At 29.5% G+C, this 25,767-nt stretch overlaps 1 protein-coding gene across 1 annotated transcript; it reads left to right on the top strand.

The window, feature by feature from the left end:
• The first annotated feature begins 3,561 nt into the window (after positions 1-3,561).
• Positions 3,562-24,975, top strand: LOC108560175 (mucin-5AC). Its single transcript, XM_017917625.1, has 10 exons — positions 3,562-3,664; positions 21,811-22,005; positions 22,059-22,142; positions 22,195-22,437; positions 22,489-22,680; positions 22,736-23,522; positions 23,577-23,701; positions 23,761-23,895; positions 23,951-24,139; positions 24,195-24,975. Exons 1-10 carry the CDS (start codon positions 3,571-3,573, stop codon positions 24,764-24,766), a joined length of 2,616 nt encoding a protein of 871 aa, XP_017773114.1. The 5' UTR covers positions 3,562-3,570; the 3' UTR covers positions 24,767-24,975.
• The last annotated feature ends 792 nt before the right edge of the window (positions 24,976-25,767 follow it).

Below are 25,767 nucleotides of genomic sequence, written 5' to 3'. Positions count from 1 at the left end.
CATGTTGATAAAGAAAAACAATTGAGTAAATTAACATCGTTATCTATCTTCTATTGTTTCGTTGAGAATACAGCAATACCTCAAATAGTACGGATTCGCTATAGATAATTTTAATTGAGTCAATTTTTGTTTGTTATATATTAGTACCTCGATTAGTCCGGTTCGGTACCGATTACCCGCACTATACGAGGTATTGTTGTACTGTAATTTCAATACGAATTATTCAATAAAACATATTTTTCGGTAAAATTTTAACTAAATTTACGTTGGGTTGAGTTCGGTAAATTTTAATTGAATAAAAATAAAATATTAAGTCAATTTTTGTTTGTTATTTATTACTACCTCGATTAGTACGGTTCGGTATCGATTATCCGCACTATGCGAGGTCTTGCTGTACTGTAATTTCAATACGAATTATTCAATAAAACATATTTTTCGGTAAAATTTTAACTAAATTTACGTTGGGTTGAATTTGGTAAATTTTAATTGAATAAAAATAAAATATTAAGTCAATTTTTGTTTGTTATTTATTAGTACCTCGATTAGTCCGGTTCAGTACCGATTACCCGCACTATACGAGGTATTGTTGTACTGTAATTTCAATACAAATTATTCAATAAAACATATTTTTCAGTAAAATTTTAATTAAATTTACGTTGGGTTGAATTCGGTAAATTTTAATTGAACAAAAATAAAATATTAAGTCAATTTTTGTTTGTTATTTATTAGTACCTCGATTAGACCGGATTGGTACCGATTACCCGCACTATACGAGGAATTGTTGTACTGTAATTTCAATACAAATTATTCAATAAAACATGTTTTTCGGTAAAATTTTAACTAAATTTACGTTGGGTTGAATTCGGTAAATTTTAATTGAATAAAAATATTAAGTCAATTTTTGTTTGTTATTTATTACTACCTCGATTAGTACGGTTCGGTATCGATTACCCGCACTATGCGAGGTATTGTTATACTGTATTTTCAATACGAATTATTCAATATAACATATTTTTCGGTAAAATTTTAACTAAATTTACGTTGGGTTGAATTTGGTAAATTTTAATTGAATAAAAATAAAATATTAAGTCAATTTTTGTTTGTTATTTATTACTACCTCGATTAGTACGGTTTGGTATCGATTACCCGCACTATGTGAGATATCATTGTACTGTAATTTCAATACGAATTATTCAATAAAACATATTTTTCAGTTAAATTTTAACTAAATTTACGTTAGGGTGAATTCTGGTAAAGGAATGTAAACTAAAGGGTTGGTTTAGGTATAAAGCTAATAGTATATTTAAGCTACCTGTTAAGACAATAATGACCTGTTTTTCACACTTCAAATATAGCACTTTGTTGCGTTTACTTTTAGATCCCAAGCTTAGGTAATAATAGTATTACGAAATCTCTTTTTTTTTGGTGAAACAGAGTTAAAGTCGGTCATTAACATAAATGTATTTAAACATTGGACTTAATTATATGAATTGCAAATTGCGAACACTTTCATTCGAAAGGAATTTCGCTTTTCATGAATATTTCTGCATATTTATTACCAGTATGTCCAAAATCAAATAAAAGGGAATAATAATGTGGGTTTTATATTATTACTTTGTGATCAATCTAATTGAAAATTTTACTAAGTTTAAATGATTCGATTCTTATTGTTAAATTAGCATCTATTTCACATTTACAATAATGTTGAAATTAATCAAATTTTTTATGCAAATTTGCAAAAGAAAAAGTAGAATTATCAATGAATAATCATGGTAAAAGTAATTATCTGAATTCACTAATTATTTTTTTTTCATTAATATTACTTGATTTTTCTTTAAAAAGTATACAAATTATATAATTTATCAATTTATTTGATTTCTTTGTTCGACTTTCAAGTTTTTTTTATTCGAATTTATAGTTTTTCTAACAAAAAACAGTTCAAAGTTTGATTTTCTGATTACGTTTTTCTCATAATTGATGACTTACATAATTTTATTTGAACTTTTATTAAAAAATATTTGAATTTACTTTAAATATTTTTATAATTAGAAGAAAATGAAATAAATAATTACAAATTAATAAATGAATTCTCAATGTTTTATTGTGTAATGCAGAAAGATACAAGATATTAAAAGTAAATTAAATATTGCACAGTAATAGTAAGGTAAGGTAACATTTTTTATTTCTTTGTTCGACTTTCAAGTTTTTTTGTTCGAATTTAAAGTTTTTCAAATAGAAAACAGTTCAAAGTTTGATTTTTTCATTACATTTTTCGCATAATTGATGACTTTGATAATTTTATTTGAACTTTTATTAAAAAATATTTGTAAACATTTATTTCGTAATAAAATATTAATACATTTTTTATTCAGAAAATATTTGAATTTACTTTCAATATTTTTATAATTAGAAGAAAATGAAATAAATAATTACAAATTAATAAATGAATTCTCAATGTTTTCTTGTGTAATGTAGAAATATAGAAGATATTAAAAGTAAATTAAATATTACACAGTAATAGTAAGGTAAGGTAACTTTTTTTTATTTCTTTGTTCGACTTTCAAGTTTTTCAAAACCAGTCAAAGTTTGTGTTTCTTGTTACATTTTTCTCCTAATTGTTGACTTATTTGTAAACATTTATTTTGTAATAAAATATGAATAGATTTTTATTGCATTTTTATAATTACAACAAAATAAATCAAATTCTTACCAATTAATAGATTAATTATCAATGTTTATTTATGTAATGCAGAAAAATACAAGATAAAAAATGTTAATTAAACATTACAGAGTAATAGTTTACCACCTACATCGTAAATTATACATTAAGTACTGAAGTAAAGTGCACAATATTTTATGTTACAATAAACTTATAGATGGAGAGCTACATCATACGTTAATGAGGAATACTCAGTGGTAGTTTCTCTACCATGATGTGATGTTTGCATTAGATTGAGTCAATAAAACCGGAGATGAAATTGAAATGATCGACCGTAAATGCGATGGGAAAAGTGTAGATCTTCTAACTCATCTATTCTCTACAATTCTAACTCTTATATTCTGTTCTCATCTCTTTCATAACGACGACTTCTTATGCAATTGCCCGTTTATCCGAATGCACAACAAATCATAAAGCCAATTATGTTGGCTCCGCAGCGTAATAATTTACATGGCTTTATCACCGTTGGGTCAGAGGAGGTCCGGCAAAGCGAACATCCGTCCAAGAGGAGGCTTGTAGGTGTGTACTGGATGATAGGAAGGAAGATTAGCTTAGATTTATCGCATGGTTTATGGTTTCCATGCATACAGAGTTTTGATAAATAAAGAGGAACAAGAATGATATGGATTCCAGGTGTATATACGTACATACGTACGTGTGTTTTTAAATTGTGAGTGTGTTTCCATGAGGATGAGGACGAGTCTTCCTCTCGCTTCTTCTTTCTCTAGGTCTCTCTGTAAGTATTTGTGTGTATAAATATATGTGTGTGTGAATAGGAAAGAGAAGAGTCTTCTGGTAAGAGGTGGGCCTCTGCGAACAACCGTTCAGTTCTTCGGCGGACCTCCGCCAATATGCCTCGCGTGCGGTGGATGGTGTCAGTGCCGGCGTCGTGCGTTATCCTTGCGCTTTTAAACGCGCTTTTTGGAATTGATATTGTCAATGCAGGTATATATAAAAACACAATTTTATTATTGATATACAAAAAAACTAATCTTTTAGACATTTTTCTTGAAATTGTGAAAATGTCATCTTGAAAACCTACTTGATTTTATATGAAACTGTATTGTAAAAATAATTATAAAGTTTATTATATAAAGTTTATTTATTCATTGAAACTTTATTTTAAATATTTAGTTTAGAATGAAAAAAATTAATTAATTGTGGTTTTTCGAATATGTCAAAAAATTGCCATATTGAAACCTACTAGCAACATAACTGTAACTTGTAAAAAATAGTTATTTCTAAATTATTCATGTACAAACTTTATCTATTGAAAATTAATTTTAAATATTTTTTTATTTCGGTGAATATTTCATTACAAACACAATTCAATAATTATTTAAAACTTGATAAATGTCATCCAGTCATATTTGCAAGAACTATCATTTTCTCGAATATGTCAAAAAATTGTCATATTGGAGGCCTACTTGATATTTTTAAACTGTAACTTTTAAAAATAGTATTTTTCATATGATTCATGTACAAACTTAATTTAATTATTGAAAATTAATTTGAAATGTTTTGTCAATTTTGGTGTATATTTGATTACAAACACAATTCAATTAATATAAAACAACTAAAAAATAATCCAATATTTGTAAGAAATGTCATTTTCTCGAATGTTTCAAAAAATTGTCACCTTGATAACCTACTTGATTTAATTTGAAACAGTATTGTTAAATATAATTATTTACAAATTATTCACATACAAACTTACTTTAATTATTGAAAATTAATTTTAAATATTTTGTCAATTTTGGTCTATATTTAATTACAAACACAATTCAATTAATATTAAACAACCAAGAAATAATCCAATATTTGTAAGAAATGTAATTTTCTTGAATTTGTCAAAAATTGTCATCTTGATGACCAACTTCATTTTATATGAAACAGTATTGTTAAACATAGTTATTTCTAAATAATTCATGTACAAACTAATTTTCATTATTAAAAATTAATTTTAAATATTTTGTTTATTTTACCAACAAATAATCCAATATTTGTAAGAATTATCATATTCTCGAATATGTCAAAAAAATGTCATCTTGAAGACCTACTTGACTTATGAAACTATATTGTATTTTTGTTTGTTTAAATATACACAATATTTGGGTAATTCAATTGTTCAAAATATAATAATAAACCACTTAATTAACTTTATTTAATTACTTAACATTTAATTGAAAAATGTAGTTTAAAAATGATACAAATAAAATTGAATTTGTGATATAGAACAATCTAACTAAGAAATCAATGAAATCTGCTAGAATCGTCAAAATTTCAATAAAACATTGTCATCTTGAAGAAGAGAGATAAGTATAAATTTTATTTTATATAAGACTGTTAAGATTTTATTTGAAACTTTGTCATTTTCAAAACACACTTGATTTTATTATTCATATAATAAATTTGTAAAACGTCTATTAATAAAATAATAATTATTAACATATAAGAATTAAGAATTATGTTGAATAAAGTACTTGAAGAAAATTATTTTTTAACAATTATAAAAACAAAATAAACAAATATTGATAAATATTAAATGCAATTATATGAATTACGTTTTAATTAATATTTAGTACTAGCAGTAATATCAAATTTTTATGTCATTATTTCTATATTTCTTAGATATTAAATAAAAATAAACTTAAATGTATAAAAAATAATAAATATATCTCTGTTTTTTTTTATATAATATTCATGAAAATATAACACAAATTCTTATATAATTGCAAAAGTAAAGCAAAATAACTTACGATCTTTTTTTGTTTAATGTTAACAAAGCAGTTGGATGAACGTTGATAACGCGAAGCAGTTTACAATCGGTGGCAATCGCAAGACAACCGAAATGCCGCCAATAAAATTCCCGACTGCATCGAAATCCCGACCTTCGAAATCCCGACCTTCGAAATCCCGACTGTATCGAAATCCCGACAACCATAATCCCGACTATTTCAAAATCTCAACTGTATCGAAATCCCGACAACCATAGTCCCGACTGTATCAAAATCCCGACTATATCGAAAATGTCTACAATAACATTTTTAAATTATTTCGGAGCGTAGTAACTTTTAAATTGTTATTAATAATAAATAATAACAATTAATAATCTAACTGTATTTCAGAGTATTTCCTAATCTTAAGGTTTATTATGAATAATTCAACAAAATCAAATAAATTAATAATAATTTATTGTTATTAATAATAAAAGTGTAGCACATGGTGACTACGCTCCGAAATAATTAAAAAATGTTATTGTAAAAATTTTCGATATAGTCGGGATTTTGATACAGTCAGGATTATATTTGTCAGGATTATGGTTGTCGAGATTCTGATACAGTCGGGATTATGGTTTTCAAGATTTAGTCGGGATTTTGAACATCGGGATTTCAATAGACGGTCTTTGGGTTGTCGGGCTTGCGATATAGACCCGTTTACAATAAACCTTTCTTCTTAGAAAATAATAGCAATCTATTTCTATTAATAAAATATATATATTGTACAGCAATCCCTCACGTAGTACTACTTTCATCAGTACGGATTTACTCTAGTAAAATTAAAAAATTCATAATAAACTATATTTTAATTGGGCAAAATTATAAAATAAAACACAAAAATATTTTCACGTAGTTATTCGATTAGTGCGATTTCAAACATTCCAGGATATTGGAGGAACCGTTTACCCGCACTATGCGAGGTATTTTCAATCAATTCGTGAACACTTATTATTATTTACATATAATTATAATTGGCTTGCGATCGAGGCTTATGGTTAATTAATCGTGACGCGAAGTCATTTCCACGCGGAGATGGGATAATTACATCTGGTTCTATTATGCAAAAATGATTGCATAACTTGCATGTAATTACTACATTGAAAATTCTCTGGCGCGTTTAAATCGTTAGAAACGACAACGACGGATCGATTTTCAGACGAAATTTATACACCCATTACAGATCTCATTTAGTGCATAAACTTGCTCTTAAGATAACTTTACTATTATGATTATAGTCCTCTGGAAATAAATTTGTATTCATTTACAACATTATTTTTTTGTAACCGATTTTAATTAAATAATACAAACAAAAAAAACACGATATTGATTCGAAATCTGTATCAATTCGGTGCGGCGAATATCTAATAAATAATTAATGAATTTGTCGATTTAACGGTTTCACATCTAAACTGATTTATTGCATAGCAATTATTACATCAAACAACGAAGGCGTGTTTATTTTTTTTTCTTCTTTAATCTCAAACTGCTTCTGACAACCGAAAGACCGTCTATTGAAATCCCGACGTACGAAATCCCGACTGTATGGAAATACCGACGTTAGAAATCCCGACTATATCAAAATTTGACAACTAAAATCCCGACTATATCAGAAACTTGACAACCATAGTCCCGACTATATCAAAATCTTGACAACCATAATCCCGACTATATGAGAATCTTGACAACCATAATCCCGACTATTTCAAAATCTTGACAACCATAATCCCGACTATATCAAAATCTTGACAACCATAGTCCCGACTGTATAATAATCTCGAGAACCATAATCCCGACAAACATAATCCCGACTATATCAAAATCCCAACTATATCGATAAAAAGGTTTATTGTAAACGGGTCTATATCGCAAGCCCGACCAGCGAAAGACCGTCTATTGAAATCCCGACGTACGAAATCCCGACTGTATGGAAATCCCGACGTTAGAAATCCCGACTATATCAAAATCCCGACTATATCGATAAAAAGGTTTATTGTAAACGGGTCTATAACGCAAGCCCGACAACCGAAAGACCGTCTATTGAAATCCCGACGTTCGAAATCTCGAGTATATCAAAATCTTGGCAATCATAATTCTGACTGTATCAGAATCTCGACAACCCTAATCCCAACAAACATAATCCCGACTGTATCAAAATCCCGACTATATTGACAATGTTTACGGAATAATTTAAAAATGTTATTGTAGACATTTTCGATAAAGTCGGGATTTTAATACAGTCGGGATTTTGATATAGTCAGAATTATGATTGCCAAGATTTTGATATAGTCGGGATTTCGAACGTCGGGAATTTGATTGACGGTATTTCGGTATTCGGACTTGCGATTGCCACCGCTTCTGAATTACAAAATCTAGTTTACTTTTGATAATGAAGAAATTTCAATAATCCAAAATATTTGTACACAAAAACATATGAATTCACATGTTACAAAACTAATTAGCTTTGGATAATGGAGAAAATTCGATAATCCGATTTTTTTTCTTTCCAAATGAAAAATTTGCATTCATAAATTAATTACTGGTCTTTAATTATCGCGTGTCAATTATTGACGTTATTTGAACAGGTTATTAGTTGTAGCGCTTCTAAATTGCTTCTAATTAATAATTAATTCCACGTAATTAAAATTGATTTGACTCGTAGTTATTTCTCGAATGGAAATATTTCGTGTTAATAATTAAATAATTTAGATATACTTACTTTTCTATTATTTGCAGATTTATATTTGTATAAATGTATTTTTTAAATTACTGTTACCTTCACGTTCGAGAGAATATCAACAATGATGCAGATTTTATAATAATTTGACAGTGTTTGTTTGATGGTTTAAGTGGCAAAAATTAAATAGAAATCACGCCACTGTTATTTGAATATTATGATGTAACAGAGGTCATCAAGGTCGTGTTAAATGTACCAGAGATTTCTTTGGTAAAGTCATGCAAGAACGAATTTAAACAATAAAATCTTCTGGTTTTGTTTTGTTCTTGTTTGTTTTTTTTTCTAAGAAGAAAGGTTTATTGTAAACTACTTCGCGTTATCAACGTCCATCGAACTGCTTTGTTAACATTAAACAAAAAAAAGAACGTAAGTTAATTTGCTTTACTTTTGCAATTATATAAGAATTCGGATAAGAAGATGGAACAGACAGCTTTAGTATGCAACTTCGATTTTGTTCAATCTATTATAGTTTCCTAGAAAATCACTAAATTGTGAAAACTGCTTTTATTCAATTTTGAATGCGAATTACAGCCAAATGGATAAAACCACTGTAATATATGAATACTCTTTATATTCCACAAACATCTAGGTTTCATAAGCATTTTTTAGATCCAATCTATTACAGTTTCTTCGATAATTAACATTTCTTTATCATGGAATTTAATTGGATTTCTTTACATTGTGCATATTCTTATCAGAAATTTCTTATATTTGTAATAATCAATAAATTTGATAGAATTTTCGATATTGAGAATATTTTTTTCACTGAAACATTGATTTAATACTTAAACTATTCAAATGTATATTTCACATATTCTAATATCAAATTTATCTACAAAGTTGAACCGTTCCAACTGAAGAAAACCACGAAAGCAAGGTAAACAGAAATATGGTAAATCTTTTTATGATCAAGAACGATAACAAATTTAAAAAAATAAATGTAATTTATAAAAGGAAATTAAAGAAGAAACATTATGAACTATGAATGAAACTTCAACGTAAGCACCGAATGATGAAAACTGTGCAAAAATCAATTCAGAATCGTGTAAACTGAAGCTATAATTATTAAAGCGATGATTAAACGGATTCACTTCGTTTCTTTACAGAAGATAAAAATGTAAAATAAACAACAACAATAAAAAAAACATGACTTTAGGTAAAAAAATATGCACATAACGGAGATTTGCGTGACCAAAACCGTGACAAAATTGGAAAAATGTGCAAAAATAAGAACATACAAATTAAAACTGAAATTAAGCCAATGGTCCATCCTAGGAATCTAGTCCATTTTTTTACTATTCTACCACTGTCTTAAAAAATTAGTCATACTTATGTTATAACATAATGAATATACAAGTATATTTCTTACAAATCTTTCGTAGTAAGATTACAATTTTTATTGAAACATTGATTTGATTCTGAAAACATTTACATGTCATTTTCATGAATTTAACAAATTTATAAACATTCCTAACTATTCTTGAATGATACTTATATGTAATATTGGTATAAGTATCTTTGTATTAACAAAAGCAAGGTAAAGAGAAATATCATCCATCGCATGTTGAACAAACGATTTTCTTCATCTCTTTTCAATCAAAAAAACAATAAGATATAAAAAAACATTAATATGTTTATAATTTTTTATACATTTAAGTTTTTTTTATTTAATATCTAAAAAATATATAGAAAAAAATACATAAAAATTTAATTGGAATTTCGTATTCCTAATAGTATTAAATATTAATTAAAACGTAATTAATACAATTGGAATATTAGCCTTTACCATGGCTACATTAAATAATTTCCAAGACTTTTGAATAGAATCAAATCCTAACAATCTACAAAATCCTATAAATATATATTATTTTTAAAAGTTCCTATTTTTCTCTTAATCAATTTAAAAATCCTTTAAATATATTCACTATTACCAAGTTTATTATTGTTACCAATCAAGTTTTAATATAATTAATATATTTATAAGATTTTGAATGTGATAAAGACGAAAACATGAAAACTTTAATTTAATTTTCATTTAACAATAATTTCCAAGAATTTCTAATTAATTTATTAAATTTAAAGTTTGCATTTTATTTGTCGCATTAATTTATTGAATATGAATTTCAAAAACAACAAATTTCCAAGAACTTCTAATGGAATATTGCTGTGGGAAAATGCTGTTATGGGAAATATTAATTAATTTCATAGACGCAAAGCATTTAACTGCGATTCAGAATCGTGTAAACTGAAGCTATAATTATTAAAGCGATGATTAAACGGATTCGCTTCGTTCCTTCGCAGAATAGGAAAATGCAAAATAATAAGAAACGTTGTAGAAACTGAAGAAGAAATAAACAACAACAACAACAATAAAAAAAAACATGACTTGAGGTAAAAAATATATGCACATAACGGAGATTCGCGTGACCAAAACCGTGACAAAATTGAATTGCATATTAGCAAATTTATCTTTACTATTTTTTGTATAACTTTTCTTCTTTATAAAGAAATTAATTTATACAACCTTTAAACTGAGAGCTACAGTTTCCAATTGCTAAAGCAATCAATACGGAGTTAATGAAAACGCGCGTGTTTTTTTTACGAGTTTGCTGATGACCTCTAAAGTTGTAATCTCGTTTAAAATTGTTGTAATTTCAGTTACAAAAAAAATGAAGTAAAAATAAGAAATCACTTTTAAGTGAGCAGAGTGATAAAGTTTTAATTTGGAGGTCGTCAATTTCTTTAATGCGTGCTGGAAGAGACAGGTTTTCTTACTGGAATTATCCTCAGATTACGATGGAAGAGGTATTATTGTATGATGATTACTAGATGGATGTAGAAGACGTAATTGGACGGAAGTCTATTTAATATTTAAATCGAATCCACTTTATTTATTTGTTTCTTTAATTATTATACGTTCCGCTCAGATCGCCAGTTTTTTTCTTCTGTTGTTATTTACAGTTCTTTTAACAATAAATTTTAAATGCAAGGCAAAAAATAAAAAGAGTTAGAAATTGAATCGCCGCTATTTCGATTGAGTCTAATAATATTGTAATGGTTAGTTTAAATAATAATAAAAGGAAAGTCCCGAAAATCTAACTGTTTACATTCATAAAAAAAAACGAGGCGAAAAAAGCGATTAAATTTTATGGCTTTTGCTATTTATTCGATATCTGCATGCAATTAACTTAATTATATTTAAGAAAGTACGGCTTATCTGAATCCGTTACGTAAGTTGTGTCGAGCAGGTGCATCTTTGGATGGTAATATAACAGTCTTTCAGCACCAAAAGGATCAAACTTTTATCTAACAGATTTATATGTGATTTATAGAAAATCAATCAATAAATTTGTACATTTTTAGTAATAAACACATAAGTAAATGAAGAAATCTTCAACAAACATGGCTTTATTCGCTTGAGTCGTTTAGTGATGTATATAGTCTTCTTAATGGGATCTTGTAGCCCCTTTTGATAGAATTTAGCAAACTCAGATCACTATTCTCAAATCTTTGGATAACTTCAACCGTTTTCCACGCACTTTTAACTGAATGGGGCTTTTTTTTTTTAAATATATTAACCTTTAAGTACTCGCGCTTGTGTAAAAAAATACATCATTCTAGCATTCCTTAAAAACTCCACTAGGACTTCACAACGATATAAGTACGAGATATTCCACAGTGTCCAGAGATATTTGAATCCCGGGACAAGGAATGATACCACATCTATATTATGTCACAAACACGGAAATGCTAGTACTCTTAGGCTCGTTATTGTTATCTGGGTATAAGAAACAGAATCATTCGAAGTTTTTTGGCACCATGGACAAACAATGGCACAGGCTCTGAAATATTTTGTGCTTGCATAAGTTACAATAGATTTCTATAAAAATTATCATGAAAACGTTTTGTCTTGTCGTAATACATTCATACTCATCACACTCCGTCTGTGGTGTATAAAATACACCGCGCGAGTAATAAATAGACATTTTAGGGCGCGTAGTAGTTAAAGGTTAAGAATTTAACAAGCGATTAGATCAAAACCAGGATCTTTGTTCTAAGTATTCTGCAAATATACAGTGGAACCTCGCTTAACGAGTTTAATCCATTTCAAAATTTCCAGATTTTTACTCGTATAGTGAAACATATTCAAAAATACACATATAATTTGTGTATACAAGTTTTAAAAGTGATGTAAAAGGTGCACAAACCGGGACTTCTCTTCTCATCCTCACTCGTTATGCGAAACGTCGCTCGTTAAGCGAGTCATTTTTTTTTTCAATTCATTTTGCTCGTTAAGTGAAAAGCTCGTTATTCGCGGTGCTCGTTAATCGAGGTTCCACTGTATTAACTTTCTCTAGATTATTACGATTATGTTCCGCCTATTTTTTTGATTGGAGAAACTTGAGCTATCAATCTTTTTAAATATTTAGTGGCTTTCCGAAGTGAATACTCATTGCTTCATTGTGATATGAGTTCTGTTTAGATGTTTGATGTTTTTAATTTCTTTAATCAGTAGTTGTCTACTTCTGTTATGCAGAGTTTTATCACGTGAAATTCTGGATTGATGTCATTTTTTTTTCTGAGTTCGCGTTTATTTGCTATAAGATCTAGTTTATTTGGAAAATTAAGACTTCTTATATCAAAAAGGTGACAAATTTCTTCATTTTTATTTATAATATTAACAATATATTAGAACATTGTAGTGTCTAATTCTAAATGTTTTTTTTGATAATTATCAACAATGCAATAAATAGTTGTTAGTTCCAATAGTTTAATATATAAATTATAGAAAATTAATCAATAAACTATACATTTTTAATAATAAAAATCAATAAGTAAAATCAAGAAAAACATAACATTTTCAGCAAATCACTAGGTGAAACCAGAGAGATTACATATTAAAGATATGTCAGAACATTGCAGTGTTTTCAAGACTAATTCTAAATGTTTTTTTTTCTGATAATTTTTAACATTGCAATAAAGAATTGTTAACATTAGTATTTTCCTATAGTTTATTATATAAGTTATAGAAAATCAATCAATAAACTATAAAATTTTAGTAATCAAGAGTAAAATAAAGAAAAACATACAATTTTCAGTAAATCACTAGGTGAAACCAGAGAGATTTTTTTATATCTAAAAGGTGACAAATTTCTTCATTTTTATTTAAAATATTAACAATATGTCAGAATATTATAGTTGTAGTTTTCAAGAATAATTTTAAATGTTTTTCTTTTAATAATTATTAACATTACAATAAAGAATTGTTAAAATTAGTATTTTCCAAAAGTTTAATATATAAATTATAGAAAATCAATCAATAAATTATACATTTTTAGTAATAAAAAAAATAAGTAAAATCAAGAAAAACATACAATTTTTGGTGACAAATTTCTTCGTTTTTATTTAAAATATTAATCAGTATATCAGAACTAAATGGTAAATACTTTTTTGTAATCATCAAAATTGTAATAAAGAATTAAGAAAATTCGTATTTTATAAAAGTTTTCAATTTTATCAAAAACATTTTTTTTTTCAAAAGTCATAATTTTATAAAGAAATATTAAAATTTGTATTTTGTAAAGTATCATTGAAATTATGAGATAAAAATTAAAGTAAATGGTAAAACTTAAACAATTAATAAATTTTATAAAAAAGATATGAAAATAATATTTAGAAAATATCAAGTTTAGGTCAAAAATTCTTCGTTGTTTCATCCATCGTTTCGAACAGTTAAAGTTATGATTTCGAATGGAATTCAATGAACATCTATTATATGATCCAGCCTAGTTTATTAAATAAACGACCGCTGCGATAAAGTATTATTCTACATCGATGGAACCACTTGAAGCCGGGACGATTGTCTTCCACGATAAAGGAATCTGCTGAAAAGATGGAGCAAATTGTACTGAATGACTGGTCTTCTTCCATTGTCTTCCATACTATAATAAAACGTGAATATATTGAATAAACTAATAACGACCAGTGCAGAAATCGTTTTGTTTTCAGGAGCAACAATCGAAAGAAGGTCGTTTAATTCAATTTTCACTACTACCTTTTATCAGGTTGTAATTTGTTTTAAACCCTGAAGGCTTTGGTAATTTACATAATAAATCAATGAATTATTGCATTTTCTTTTATTTGGACAAATTTTAATTATTTCTTGAATAATTACATGCAAAGTTTATGTAAATAAAAACAACTCAAATATTTACAAAATAATTTATATAATGAAAAACTTTAAATGTATCAGTTTTATGTATAAAAAAAAGTTTTGAAAAATACAATGTAGTAAATTGCATTTGCACTGCAGCAAATCTATGATTATTGGCGGTTTCTTTGTTTTGAAAAGGTTACAGAGTTCTCGAGGCTGAAGGTATTTCAATCAAGTATATAGAGTCGTGCTATATAGTCGTTGTTTTATCATTCATTTTCAATATTTGGTTCAAAGGCTGTGCGGTGCGCGGTTTACGTGATCTCGTGTTCTTGAGAAGTTATAATAAACGTCGAGAGAAAGAGAAGATCCGTTGGTTTCTGGCTCTCCGGAGAGCGAAACTGAATGCTTGTTGGCTGGATCTGTTGCTTTTGCCGTGTGTGTGGTCATCGTCAACTTGAAACATTGTAACAGTGGTACCGTTTTGTTTTATTAGTCTCTCGATGGTCTGTACAGCTATTGAATGAACACATTCTTGATAAGTTAAATTAAGAATTTCATTTTTATATACACTTACTTATCTATCGTTTTACACAATACTCGATTTACACGGTTTTGTTTTACACTTTTTTCTTAGGAACCTATCTACCGTGTAGAACGAGTATTTGCAAATTATTTATGTTTTTGTTTATAAATTAAATAAAGCTTACTTTAATTAAAACTAAACTAGGAAACAAATTTAAAGAATCAAATAATTTCTTTATTGGTTTATTTAAATTAGTATTAAACATTATTCAGATAATTTAATAATCTTTAATTAACTAAAAGCAGGAAGTAATAAACAGAACGCGAAATACATACAAATTCAATCAATTATATCTCAGAAATGTCAGAGCTTTCTATACAAAAACAATACTTTTGTTGTTAATTTATTGTTGCAGTTTTGTGGTGATAATCGGATTTTCTTTTAATTTGTTTTGAAACATTCATTTTTTGGAGAGAAAGACAATAAATTTTACTTTACTTAATTATTTGTTTGTTATATTAGATAATCTAAATGTTATTAAATTATTATATAATAATTACAAGAAATTTTCTGCCTATAAAATTTAGGTTGTATAATGAAAATTAATACAAAAATGATTTAATATTTACATATAATAATCAATTAATAATAGTTTTAAATTGATTATTGAACTAAAGAAATAAAAATAATAAAATTAATGCGAAACTTGCTCAAATTTAATATATTACATCTCAGAAATATCAACATTTTGTGAAAAGAAACAAAACTTGTCGTTTTTCTCCTTGGTGGTTGATCTCTAAACGGATTTCATTTAATTGATATATTTCTATTAATTTATTAGTAAAAAAAGTTTACATTATGATTTTCCATTCCTTCTCTATTACTAGGAACAATTATGTGACATAATCATTAAGAACAAACACCAAATACATTCATGATGCGTATATTTCGTCATAAGTTCTGCACAACACAAGAGATCATGACGAATATATACGACATAACCACTTAAAGGGTTAAATTAATTAGAAAAAAGTTGTTAATTAATTACAAAAAACGAAGAAATAAACTGTATTCGATACTTGCTAAATTTCAATCCATTGTGTCACAGCTTTGTAATTTGTTTATTTATTATTTATTTGTTATTATTAGAGATAAACAAATTTGTTTTAATTGTCTTTGAGACATTTAGTCTTTAAGCATTTCACTTTTAAGAGTAAATAAATAAAAATAATTTTGTAAACAAGAAAAATACTTTACTTAATTATTTTTCAGTATATATAAATTAGTAGTAATAGTAATTATAAAACCTTGTTAATTAATTTAATAAGAATACGAAACTTGGTAAAATTTAATCTATTACATCTCAGAACTTTGTGCAGAGAAACAAATCTTTTGTTAATTAGTTTATGTTATTGTTTATTTCTTGTTAATGTTGTTATGGAGATCACTTAATTTTTATATCAAAACAGAAAGACTACAGCAATCTATGTTTTTTTAGTGTAATTAAATTGGTAGTATTACTTAAATAAAACTTGTTAATTAATTACAAAAAAAAAGAAATAATAAACTGAATTCGAAACTTCTGAAATTTCAATGTATAAATTTTTTTAAATAAATAAATATAACTTTTGTCGTTTGTTTTTTTTTTGTTGTTTATTTGTTATTCATTTGTTGTTATTACTTAAGTATTTTATTTGCAAGTGTAAATAACTAACAAAAATATATTCTGATAATAATAAACAAGACAATTTACTTTACTTAAGCTTTTTGTGCAAATAAATAAAAATTTTAGTCATTTCTTTTTGAGGCATTTAGTCCTTAACCATTCCATTATTTAATGTAAATAACAAAAAAAAAATATAAACAATTAATTTTAACTTAATTCATTAAATGCGTTTAAATGTATGATATTAATTATATAAATCTTGTAAATGAATTTAATAAGAAACTAAATACCAAACTTAGTAAAGTTTATTATATCTCAGAAATGTCAGAGCTCTGTTGATTGTCAAAAGGCAATTGTTCATTGAAATCTTTAATTCTTTAATTGGTAAATGATAAATCGATGGCAACAAAATTGATTGAATCAAAAAAGCATATGTTTTCTTTATTTAAAAATATGCAAACAAAATTATTAGAAAAATGTTAATATTGTTGAAGTTCAAACTGTTTTATTTGGATTTTGCTCTAAAATTGATTTGTTTTAATCTTCATTATAATAATTTAGTGGTAGATTGAGCACAAAACAAATGTTTCAAGTTAGTCAAGGTAGAAAAAAGGTTGGAAACTCCTGGTTAAATCTATTGTTGTTAAATTTTAACGGATTTTGTGTTAATTTGTTTCAAAGTAATAAATTAACTAATTTATTTATATCAGGATTAGAATGTACAAAATTTAGGGGACAATTAGAAACTTATTTGTATTCAATTGTATTCAATTTGTAGGAAAATTGTATTCAATTTGTAGGAAAATTGTCTTCAATTTGTAGGAAAAATAGTTGGAAATCCTTGGTTTAATGTAGTACATCTCAGAAATGTCAGAGTTTCAAACTTTTTTTTGTTATTGTTCATTTGTTGTTGTTGTTGGATTTAAACGGATTTTGTTTTAATTGGTTTTCAAAGCAATAAATAAACCAGTTTACTAGAAGTAGATGCTAATAAATCTTTATTTCGTCCATCGAGTAATTCATTCAGATCGATGTAATTACTGTTACCGCCTTGACGTACGCGCACTTTGATCCGGAATCAATCGATCTTTTGAAACCTCTCTCATAGATCATGTCTTCTCGACCATCGACGTTGCGCTTCAAACAACAACAAGAAGAAGACGAGTGGTAATGTGCGAGTGGAAAGAAATAAATAAGAGAAAGAAGAAACAAAAAAAAAACTTTCGGTCGGTTTCACGTTCGCGATCTGAAGATATCCTCCCCAGTTCATATCTTACAGTAATGCTTTCATAAATCTCTTATTGTTCTTGTTCATCCCAGGACTCCTCGTTTCGTTCCCTCCAGATGTCGTGTCTCCTCGTCGTAATGCGCAACGCGAATGGATGTATATGAATTTATCTGCGATCTTAATACCGAGTGACATTAGTTCTTGATGTACTTAGCATTGATTAAACAAGAAGTCCGAGTGCGCTTCTTCTACATCGTGCATGTTTCATGTATATATATATATAAAAGCCGATGGAATGAATTTAACATGTTAAGACCACCAACGTTTATAACTCACGTTTTCTTTACATCTCTTTTTTTTTATATTAAACTCAATGTAAGCGTACATCCATGAACAATAAGTTCCGAAACGCATTGAATAAATATTATGTGAACTGCTGCGTTTTATTATCGTATTCTTTATTTATTTTTCTTAAGATGCGATGGAGGAGAAGAGTGTAAAAAAATAAAAACAAAAATAAAATATTGTGTACCGTTAGTTTGAGGAAAAGGTCCATCGAACGTGCAGAGCTGTTATAATCGGCGATTCGGCGGCGTTTATCATGCGTTCGGCATCTTTGGGAAGAGCGTGATCTTCGGGTTCCCTGGGTCCGCGAAGGTCAACCCCCTTCATCCATTCATCCTGCTGCTGCCCATTCATTCTCCACGTAATTAAAACTATTAATCGTTTCGCTAATCTTCTAAAGACTAACGTCATTAGCTCACGAGAAACTCCACCCTCGCAATCATGTAAAAAGCATTCATATTTCTTTATTTACTTTTATTTCTTGTGAACCGGACCGCAACCTTCAGGCTATTTCTGCGATTCTAGTTTTCACAATGCTTAAAACCTATGACCCAACGTTTTTTAATACCGCAACTAAACAACAATTAAATATACAATTTGCACACTTCTTAGTTGCGAGAGATAACCGTAATAACGTATTCAACTCTTGAGAATTCGACATTAATCTTTTCATTTTATTTATTCTTTCGACGTTTATTAAACTCATGTGAAATTATGATTGTATTTTTTTAGGGAATTGCAGTATTGTAACAAAATGTCTCAACAAACATTGAATTTTTGTCATGAGAATTCAAGACTATTTTTTTATTTATTTTTAATCTATCTTCATTAGATTTATAGTACTAAATATCATTAAACATTATTTGTTCTTTCATAATTTCTCAAAAATGAAAATTTGTAAAATTTTCATGTTTATTTTTTTGATACTTTGATTCATAAATTGATCGCATTAATGAAATTTCAGTTTCACAAATAACTTACCTACATGCATTAATTTATTTAAATTTCACTTAGTACTTATATTTCTTTATATTTGTCTTTATGATCATGAAATGACAGCTGTCACCTTGTGTCAATGCGTCAAACATTTTTTGTTCTAAACCAAATGTTGTGTAAATTATTTGTAATTTAATTGTTTCTATATTACTACTTTTCATGTTGTTTTCGTACTTTGATTAACAAATTAATTCAAATAATCATTAATATCTATAGATTTTTTAAATTTCTTATATTTATTTATCTTTTGAGAAAGTTAATATTATAAATTTACACATTGTTCTGTCTTATGTGAATACAATTGAATAGTATAGATCACCATTTCTCAATCAATGGATTGTGTTAAATTTTAAATGAATTAAGAAATGACAGCTGTCACCTTGTGTCAATGTGTCAAACATTTTATGTTCTAAACCAAATGTTGTTATAAATTATTTGTTGTTTAATTATTTCTATTTTACTACTTTTCATGTTGTTTCCATACTTTGATTAACAAATTGATTGAAATATTCATTAATATACATTGATTTTTTAAATTTCTTATATTTATTTATCTTTTGAGAAAGTTAATATTATAAATGTATACGTTGTTCTGTCCTATGTGAATACAAATTAATAGTATAGATCAACGTTTCTCAATCAATGGATTCTGTCAAATATTTAATGAGTTATGAAATAACTACTGTCACCTTGTGTCAATGTGTCAAACATTTTATGTTCTAAACCAAACAATCAATGGATAGTGTCAAATTTTTAATGAGTTATGAAATGACAGCTGTCACCTTGTGTCAATGTGTCAAACATTTTATATTCTAAACTAAATGTTGTTATAAATTATTTGTAGTTTAATTATTTCTATTTTACTACTTTTCAAGTTGTTTTCATACATTGATTAACAAAATTAGTTCAAATATTCATTAATAAAATGTTACTTTCACAAATAACTTATGTATATCTATTGATTTTTTAAATTTATTATATTTATTTATGTGTCTCAAGCTATGGGTTGCGTCAAATTTTTAATAGGTCGAAAAATGACAGCTGTCACCTTGTGTCAAAGCATCAACAATTTTATGTTATGAACTTCAAAAAAGTATGTTGGATACAAAAAGATGATATAAATTACATAATTTTATTTTTGATTTATCTAATTTTAAATTAGATTACAACATTGGTACAACTTCAACAGCATCTGTAACTGTTTTAATTAGTTGAGACCAATTTCCGGTTGAACTTACACTAATTAGTCCTAATATGTACAAAATTCATAAACACAAATATAAAGCGATTAACAGTTAAAATTCTGTCACCGAAAAAAAAACTCTTAATTTACAGACAAAACTGCGGATTGGATTACATCAATTAGACTGTTTAATTAACTCCGGTAATTGAGGTGGGAATCATCGATTGATTCCAAATGCAAATGAATGAACTGATACCATCTTCTTCCCACAGCGGTCGTAAATATGAACTTGAACTCTCTTTCACTCTGTGTGTGTGTGTGTGAATGGAGTTTTGGTTTTTACTCTTCTGCTGCTGTTGCTCTTCGTTTTTATGTTTTTCGTTCTTGGATTTATGGCACGGAACGCCGACCGAAAGGAATGAAAAAAAAAATGGTGTAATTAAGCCAGCCAAGGTTGGAACCGAATTTCTTACAATGGTGTGAATCTGAAGACATATGGTCCAAGACTTCCTGAATGCTATTTTTTTTCTTCTTTAGTTTCGTTTTCGTTGTTTTTGTTGCTGCTTTCGCATTCGGCAACAGTTGGTGATGTTGTTTTGGTATTATGTAATGATTTATTGAGGTATATATTTTAAAAGAAACAGATAAAGTTTGCGTTGAAAAAAAAACGAATAGATTTAAGTCGTAGTTGTAATGTGAGCAGTTAAAGAATTTGTAAGTACTCTTATAACTCGTTTTACACGGTAGATAGGTATTTAAACCGTGTTAATCGAGTACCGTGTAAAACGAGTAATAGGTCTATTGATTAGTGAATTATGCGATGTTCAATTCTTTATTAATAAATTATTGCTCTTGGTAACGAATTTTGTTCAAGCTGTTCTCATTGGATTAATGGCATGATAAAATCTCGTGATCCTTCTCAGGTTGCTTCGATCTCGATGCGAATTAAAGAAATGTGGGTGTTGTTTTATATCGGTTGCAAATGAAAAGGAATAGCATATAAAAAAAAAGCAAGCAGCAACAACGTTTCCGAATTTATTGCAAAGGAGTTGCAGGATATATTGCCTTCTTAATTTTCTGCTCGCCGAAGATAAGAGGAGCCGATCGATAAATCGCTCAATCCTCGTCGGATCGGGTTTCTTCCCAGGAGAAGAAGATTGTCTTCTCGTGAGAGAAGGAAAGGTAGAATGGGTGTTTAAAGTGCGTGTTAAGTGCTGTGCAGCAGACAAATTAAAAGGCTTCGTAACGACTTGTTAAAATGCAGAAGAAAAAGAAGAAACAGAAGGTCTTCACTTACACTTGGCGACACGTATTTACTTTGGCTCTGGGGACATTTACATGCGTTCATTATTTTCCAAGTATTTGCTCGACAAACAAACTGACCAGTACAATTCAAGCCGGCAGCAAAATAAAAGAAGAAACTCAAAGGCGTCGTCTAAAACAAAACGAAACTTTTAAATTATTTCTATTTTGTTGCAGATTGTTGGTACGAAAATGAAAAGCACGAAGAGGGTGTCGAAGTGCGGACGACGGAGCCGTGTTTGAACTGCACGTGCAACCGTGGGGCCTTGCTCTGCTACTTGAGGGTATGTCCGAGACTTCCGAATCCTCCGCCACCTGGCTGCATCCTGCTACATCGCTTCAAATCCTGCTGCCCGGAATTGATATGCTCAGGTAACGACATCCGACTGCACGTTCAATCTCATTACATTAGTTTTGTCTTGAAGATGTTCCTTCTGGAAACGGCATCGAAGGCCGCATGGAACCGGACGACATGGATTTGGATCAAGGCAAAATCAATATGGAAGATGGTGAGGAACTTGTAAATATTGAGGAAGTCGATTTATTTAACGCTTCTTGCAGCTTGCATGGTGAACGGCAGTATTTACGGTCCTGGTTCTGCAATGGATTCCTCCACGGAATGCGAGTATTGCTATTGTCTGGGTGGTCAACAAAGGTGCGTGAAGCCAAGGTGTTTACTACCAGTGGATGGATGCGTCCCGGCATACGAATCGAACGATTGTTGCCCAGTTCATTACAACTGTACGAAAAGCCTATTCACCACAACCACGACTACTATATCACCCGAAGAATACGAGACTAAAAGTAACAAAACAACAATTAGTTCAAACAATAAAATTAATAACTCTCATTTAGGTGGTTGCATTGTTGATGGTAACTTCTACCAAGAAGGAGCTAAAGTCTTTGGTATAGGTTATTCCATCTGCCATAACTGTTACTGCTTAAGAGGCTTCGTCCGTTGCGAACCTCTCTCTTGCGCTCCGCCACTCTTGGGTTGCACTCCGGTCATCAAGAAGGGCGAATGTTGCGCGGCCAGTTACAACTGCAGTAAGTGCGATACGCCTCCACGGCAAATCTTAAACTAATCACGAATTTGTTAAAGGTGGGACGATCGAAACACAGCCTGAACCTAATTACGGTCACTTTCCAATCGTAAGTCAAGATTACGCGAAATTACGGAAAGAAGCTCAGCATCGAGATCCCTATTACGTGATAGCCGAAACCAGCAGAAGACCCACTACAAGGCAATTCTTCGGTGCCACCCAAGCGCCGGTCTTCCATAAGGATTCAGATGAAGAGAAACACGTTTTTCCGGAGATCTACTATGTTCCAACGAAAGTCGAGAAGTCCACGAGCAGTAAACCCAAGCAATTCGAAACCACGATTCGTCATAAGAAATTCACTAATTATAAATCGATAAAAGCGGAAATGGATTTGTTGGATAGCAGAATCAATAGAAGGATTGATAACAGATCGGAAGTCGAGACTACAACTTTTGAAGAGGAAGCGACTTATACGACTGATAGTCCAGAAACTACAACGTACTCGAACACGGAAGAAACGACGACCGGCGATTATGAAACAACGACGGACGTTCCAACAACGGAAATTACCACCGAAGAAGTGACAACCTCAGAAACCAGTTCCAAATTGATCACGGTTTTGAATACAACAGACTGCATTCCTAAAGTTGAAGAAATAACAACTGAAACAACTACAGAAGATTTCACAACCACGGAAACGATCGTCTTGGAGAGTAAGGTGAAATTGGCGACTGTTAATCCCAAGAAGGAAAACGACGTTATATCGAATAGCACGAAAACTAAAGATCAAGATCTTGACTACGATTTTGTTCCGCCGACTCTCCCACCATCCTTGCCGAATTTAAAGTACTTACTATTGTCCTTCCCTAAGATTATTATTACTAAATTAGTATTTCGCAGGATCATTCCTTTCGTGGCCGAGGACGCAGTTGATTCCAAATTGGTGCAAGTAACAAGTAAGAACGTCTTCTCGCAAGACGGTTTTCCCTTCAACAATCTGTTCTCGCCGCCGGCGAAGACCGAAGGTGGTAATTGTGTTTTAAGTGTCCAATAAATCATTGAATCGCGTCTTTCACTTTTGCAGGTGGTTTCGTGCCTAAAGAACCTCCACTACTCGACGGATTCTACGAAAACAATTATCATTCTACAAATATTGGCACTAACGTTGCGACGACTCTGCCAGTACCAGCGATCACGAATCCACCCAAATCAAACGAAAGTGAGTTAAGAAAATTATTTGTTCCTTGTTTTTATTACACTCTTTTCTTTTGCAGATAATTGTGTAGTCGATGGAAAAGAGATCAAGCATGGAGATGTCGTTACGCCCGAAGGCAGCTGCACGATTTGCACCTGTTACTATGGAAGCATTGTATACCACGAGCCTCAATGCCCGATCCCTAGATCAGGATGCAGGAATTCCAATACAATTGATAGATCCACCTGTTGTCCGCATCAAATTTGCAGTAAATTATATTTTTTAAATTGTTAAGATATATTTATAATCATCATGTATTGCAGATGATAAAGAGTCACCAACAGTAGTCCTCGAGGTTACTTCAAAGCCTCAAGACTCCATAACGGTAGCTGATAGTATCTTGGCGCAAGACCCTTTCAGAGATGTCATAAGAACCGAGCCAGCTCCAAACCTTCAACTGTTAATCGGAGATATGTCAAATTTCTTGCTGAAACAATCAACAACTTCTGCACCATCTACTACAATACCACCACCAACATCGACAGCATCTGAAGAACCTGAATATTTTTCGTTAAGTAAACTGTGGGAGAATTTGTTCTCCTCTGAAGCGTCTACCACTGAAGAATCTCCGAAAACAACATCGACCACAAGCTTAAATTTGGAGATACGCACAGCCAATCATAATAATCTCTTGGAGACGCGCGAGAATTTAGGTGACAATATCTTCAGAAAGCAGAACGGGCACGATTCCGGCGTTGGACATCTGAAACTCGCAGGTTGCAACATCTACGGAAGGATGTACAGGGTCGGAAGGATAATTTCCGAGCTGTCCGGGCCTTGCCAGGAATGCAAGTGCACGGAAACTGGAGTCCACTGCGAGAATCTGAAGTGCTGAATGTGGTTGTTCGGCGAGCGACGCAAACGATCTCAAAACAAAAAGAAGTTTGATGAAAATGAATGTGTATTTATTAACGCGCCACTTTGAATAGAAAAAAATAAGATTCAAATCTTCGGCCGTTAGTTGAGACTGCTACCCCATTTCCACTCTCCCCCCTCATTCTCATTCTATATATAAATATATATTTATTTATATATGGATTCATCTATTTTATATTAAGTTAGTAATAGTGATTAGTATTTGATTGCTATGCCCGACTTGTCTTTCCATAGATTCGAATCATACCAGTCGCATCATGCCACATTTTCATTCATTTCCCTCTACTCTCCTAAGGTTTAAACTTAAGCTAGTAGCATCATTGGTCGCTTTGCACTGATGATCGTTATATGAAATTGTCAGTGCGAATCGACCTTTGACCCGAGACACTGTGGTTAACAGGCGTTAATTCACATTCTCTTTATTATTTTAACGCATCTAGGGGGGAACAATATGTTTATTCGAATTTACTATCATTTAATTATAATTATTTAAAATACAAATACATTTTTTTTGTACAATTTATTTATTTTTTTTCCTAAATTCATTCATTTTTATCATTTCCTTTAATACTAACACAACTTAACTGAAAAAAAAATGAACATCAACACTTAAAATAGACTAGAATGTTTGTAAACATAGTAATCAAGTATAATTCATTTTATAAAAAGTCCAATATTTCGAAATTTTACATAAAGAAAATTCTAATTGTATAGTTACATAATTAGTTATAAAATAGTGTTAAATGCAAAGAAGATCAAAGTGAGACAAAATACTGGACAGAAATATATCAAATAAATTAGAAAGAAATAATAAAAGGAAAAATGTTTATGGCATATCACATACATCAACAATCATGTCTAACTATCACAAAACAGTCTATGTTCTCGCATTAAGTACCGACTAACGACGAATCGAACATAAAGTCACAATAAATCTTATTTCCAAATGCTTTTATCATA

The sequence above is a fragment of the Nicrophorus vespilloides genome, unplaced genomic scaffold, assembly GCF_001412225.1.
Source record: "Nicrophorus vespilloides isolate i.1.1-1 unplaced genomic scaffold, Nicve_v1.0, whole genome shotgun sequence".
Taxonomy (NCBI): domain Eukaryota; kingdom Metazoa; phylum Arthropoda; class Insecta; order Coleoptera; family Silphidae; genus Nicrophorus; species Nicrophorus vespilloides.
This window is presented reverse-complemented; position numbering and strand designations above follow the sequence as displayed.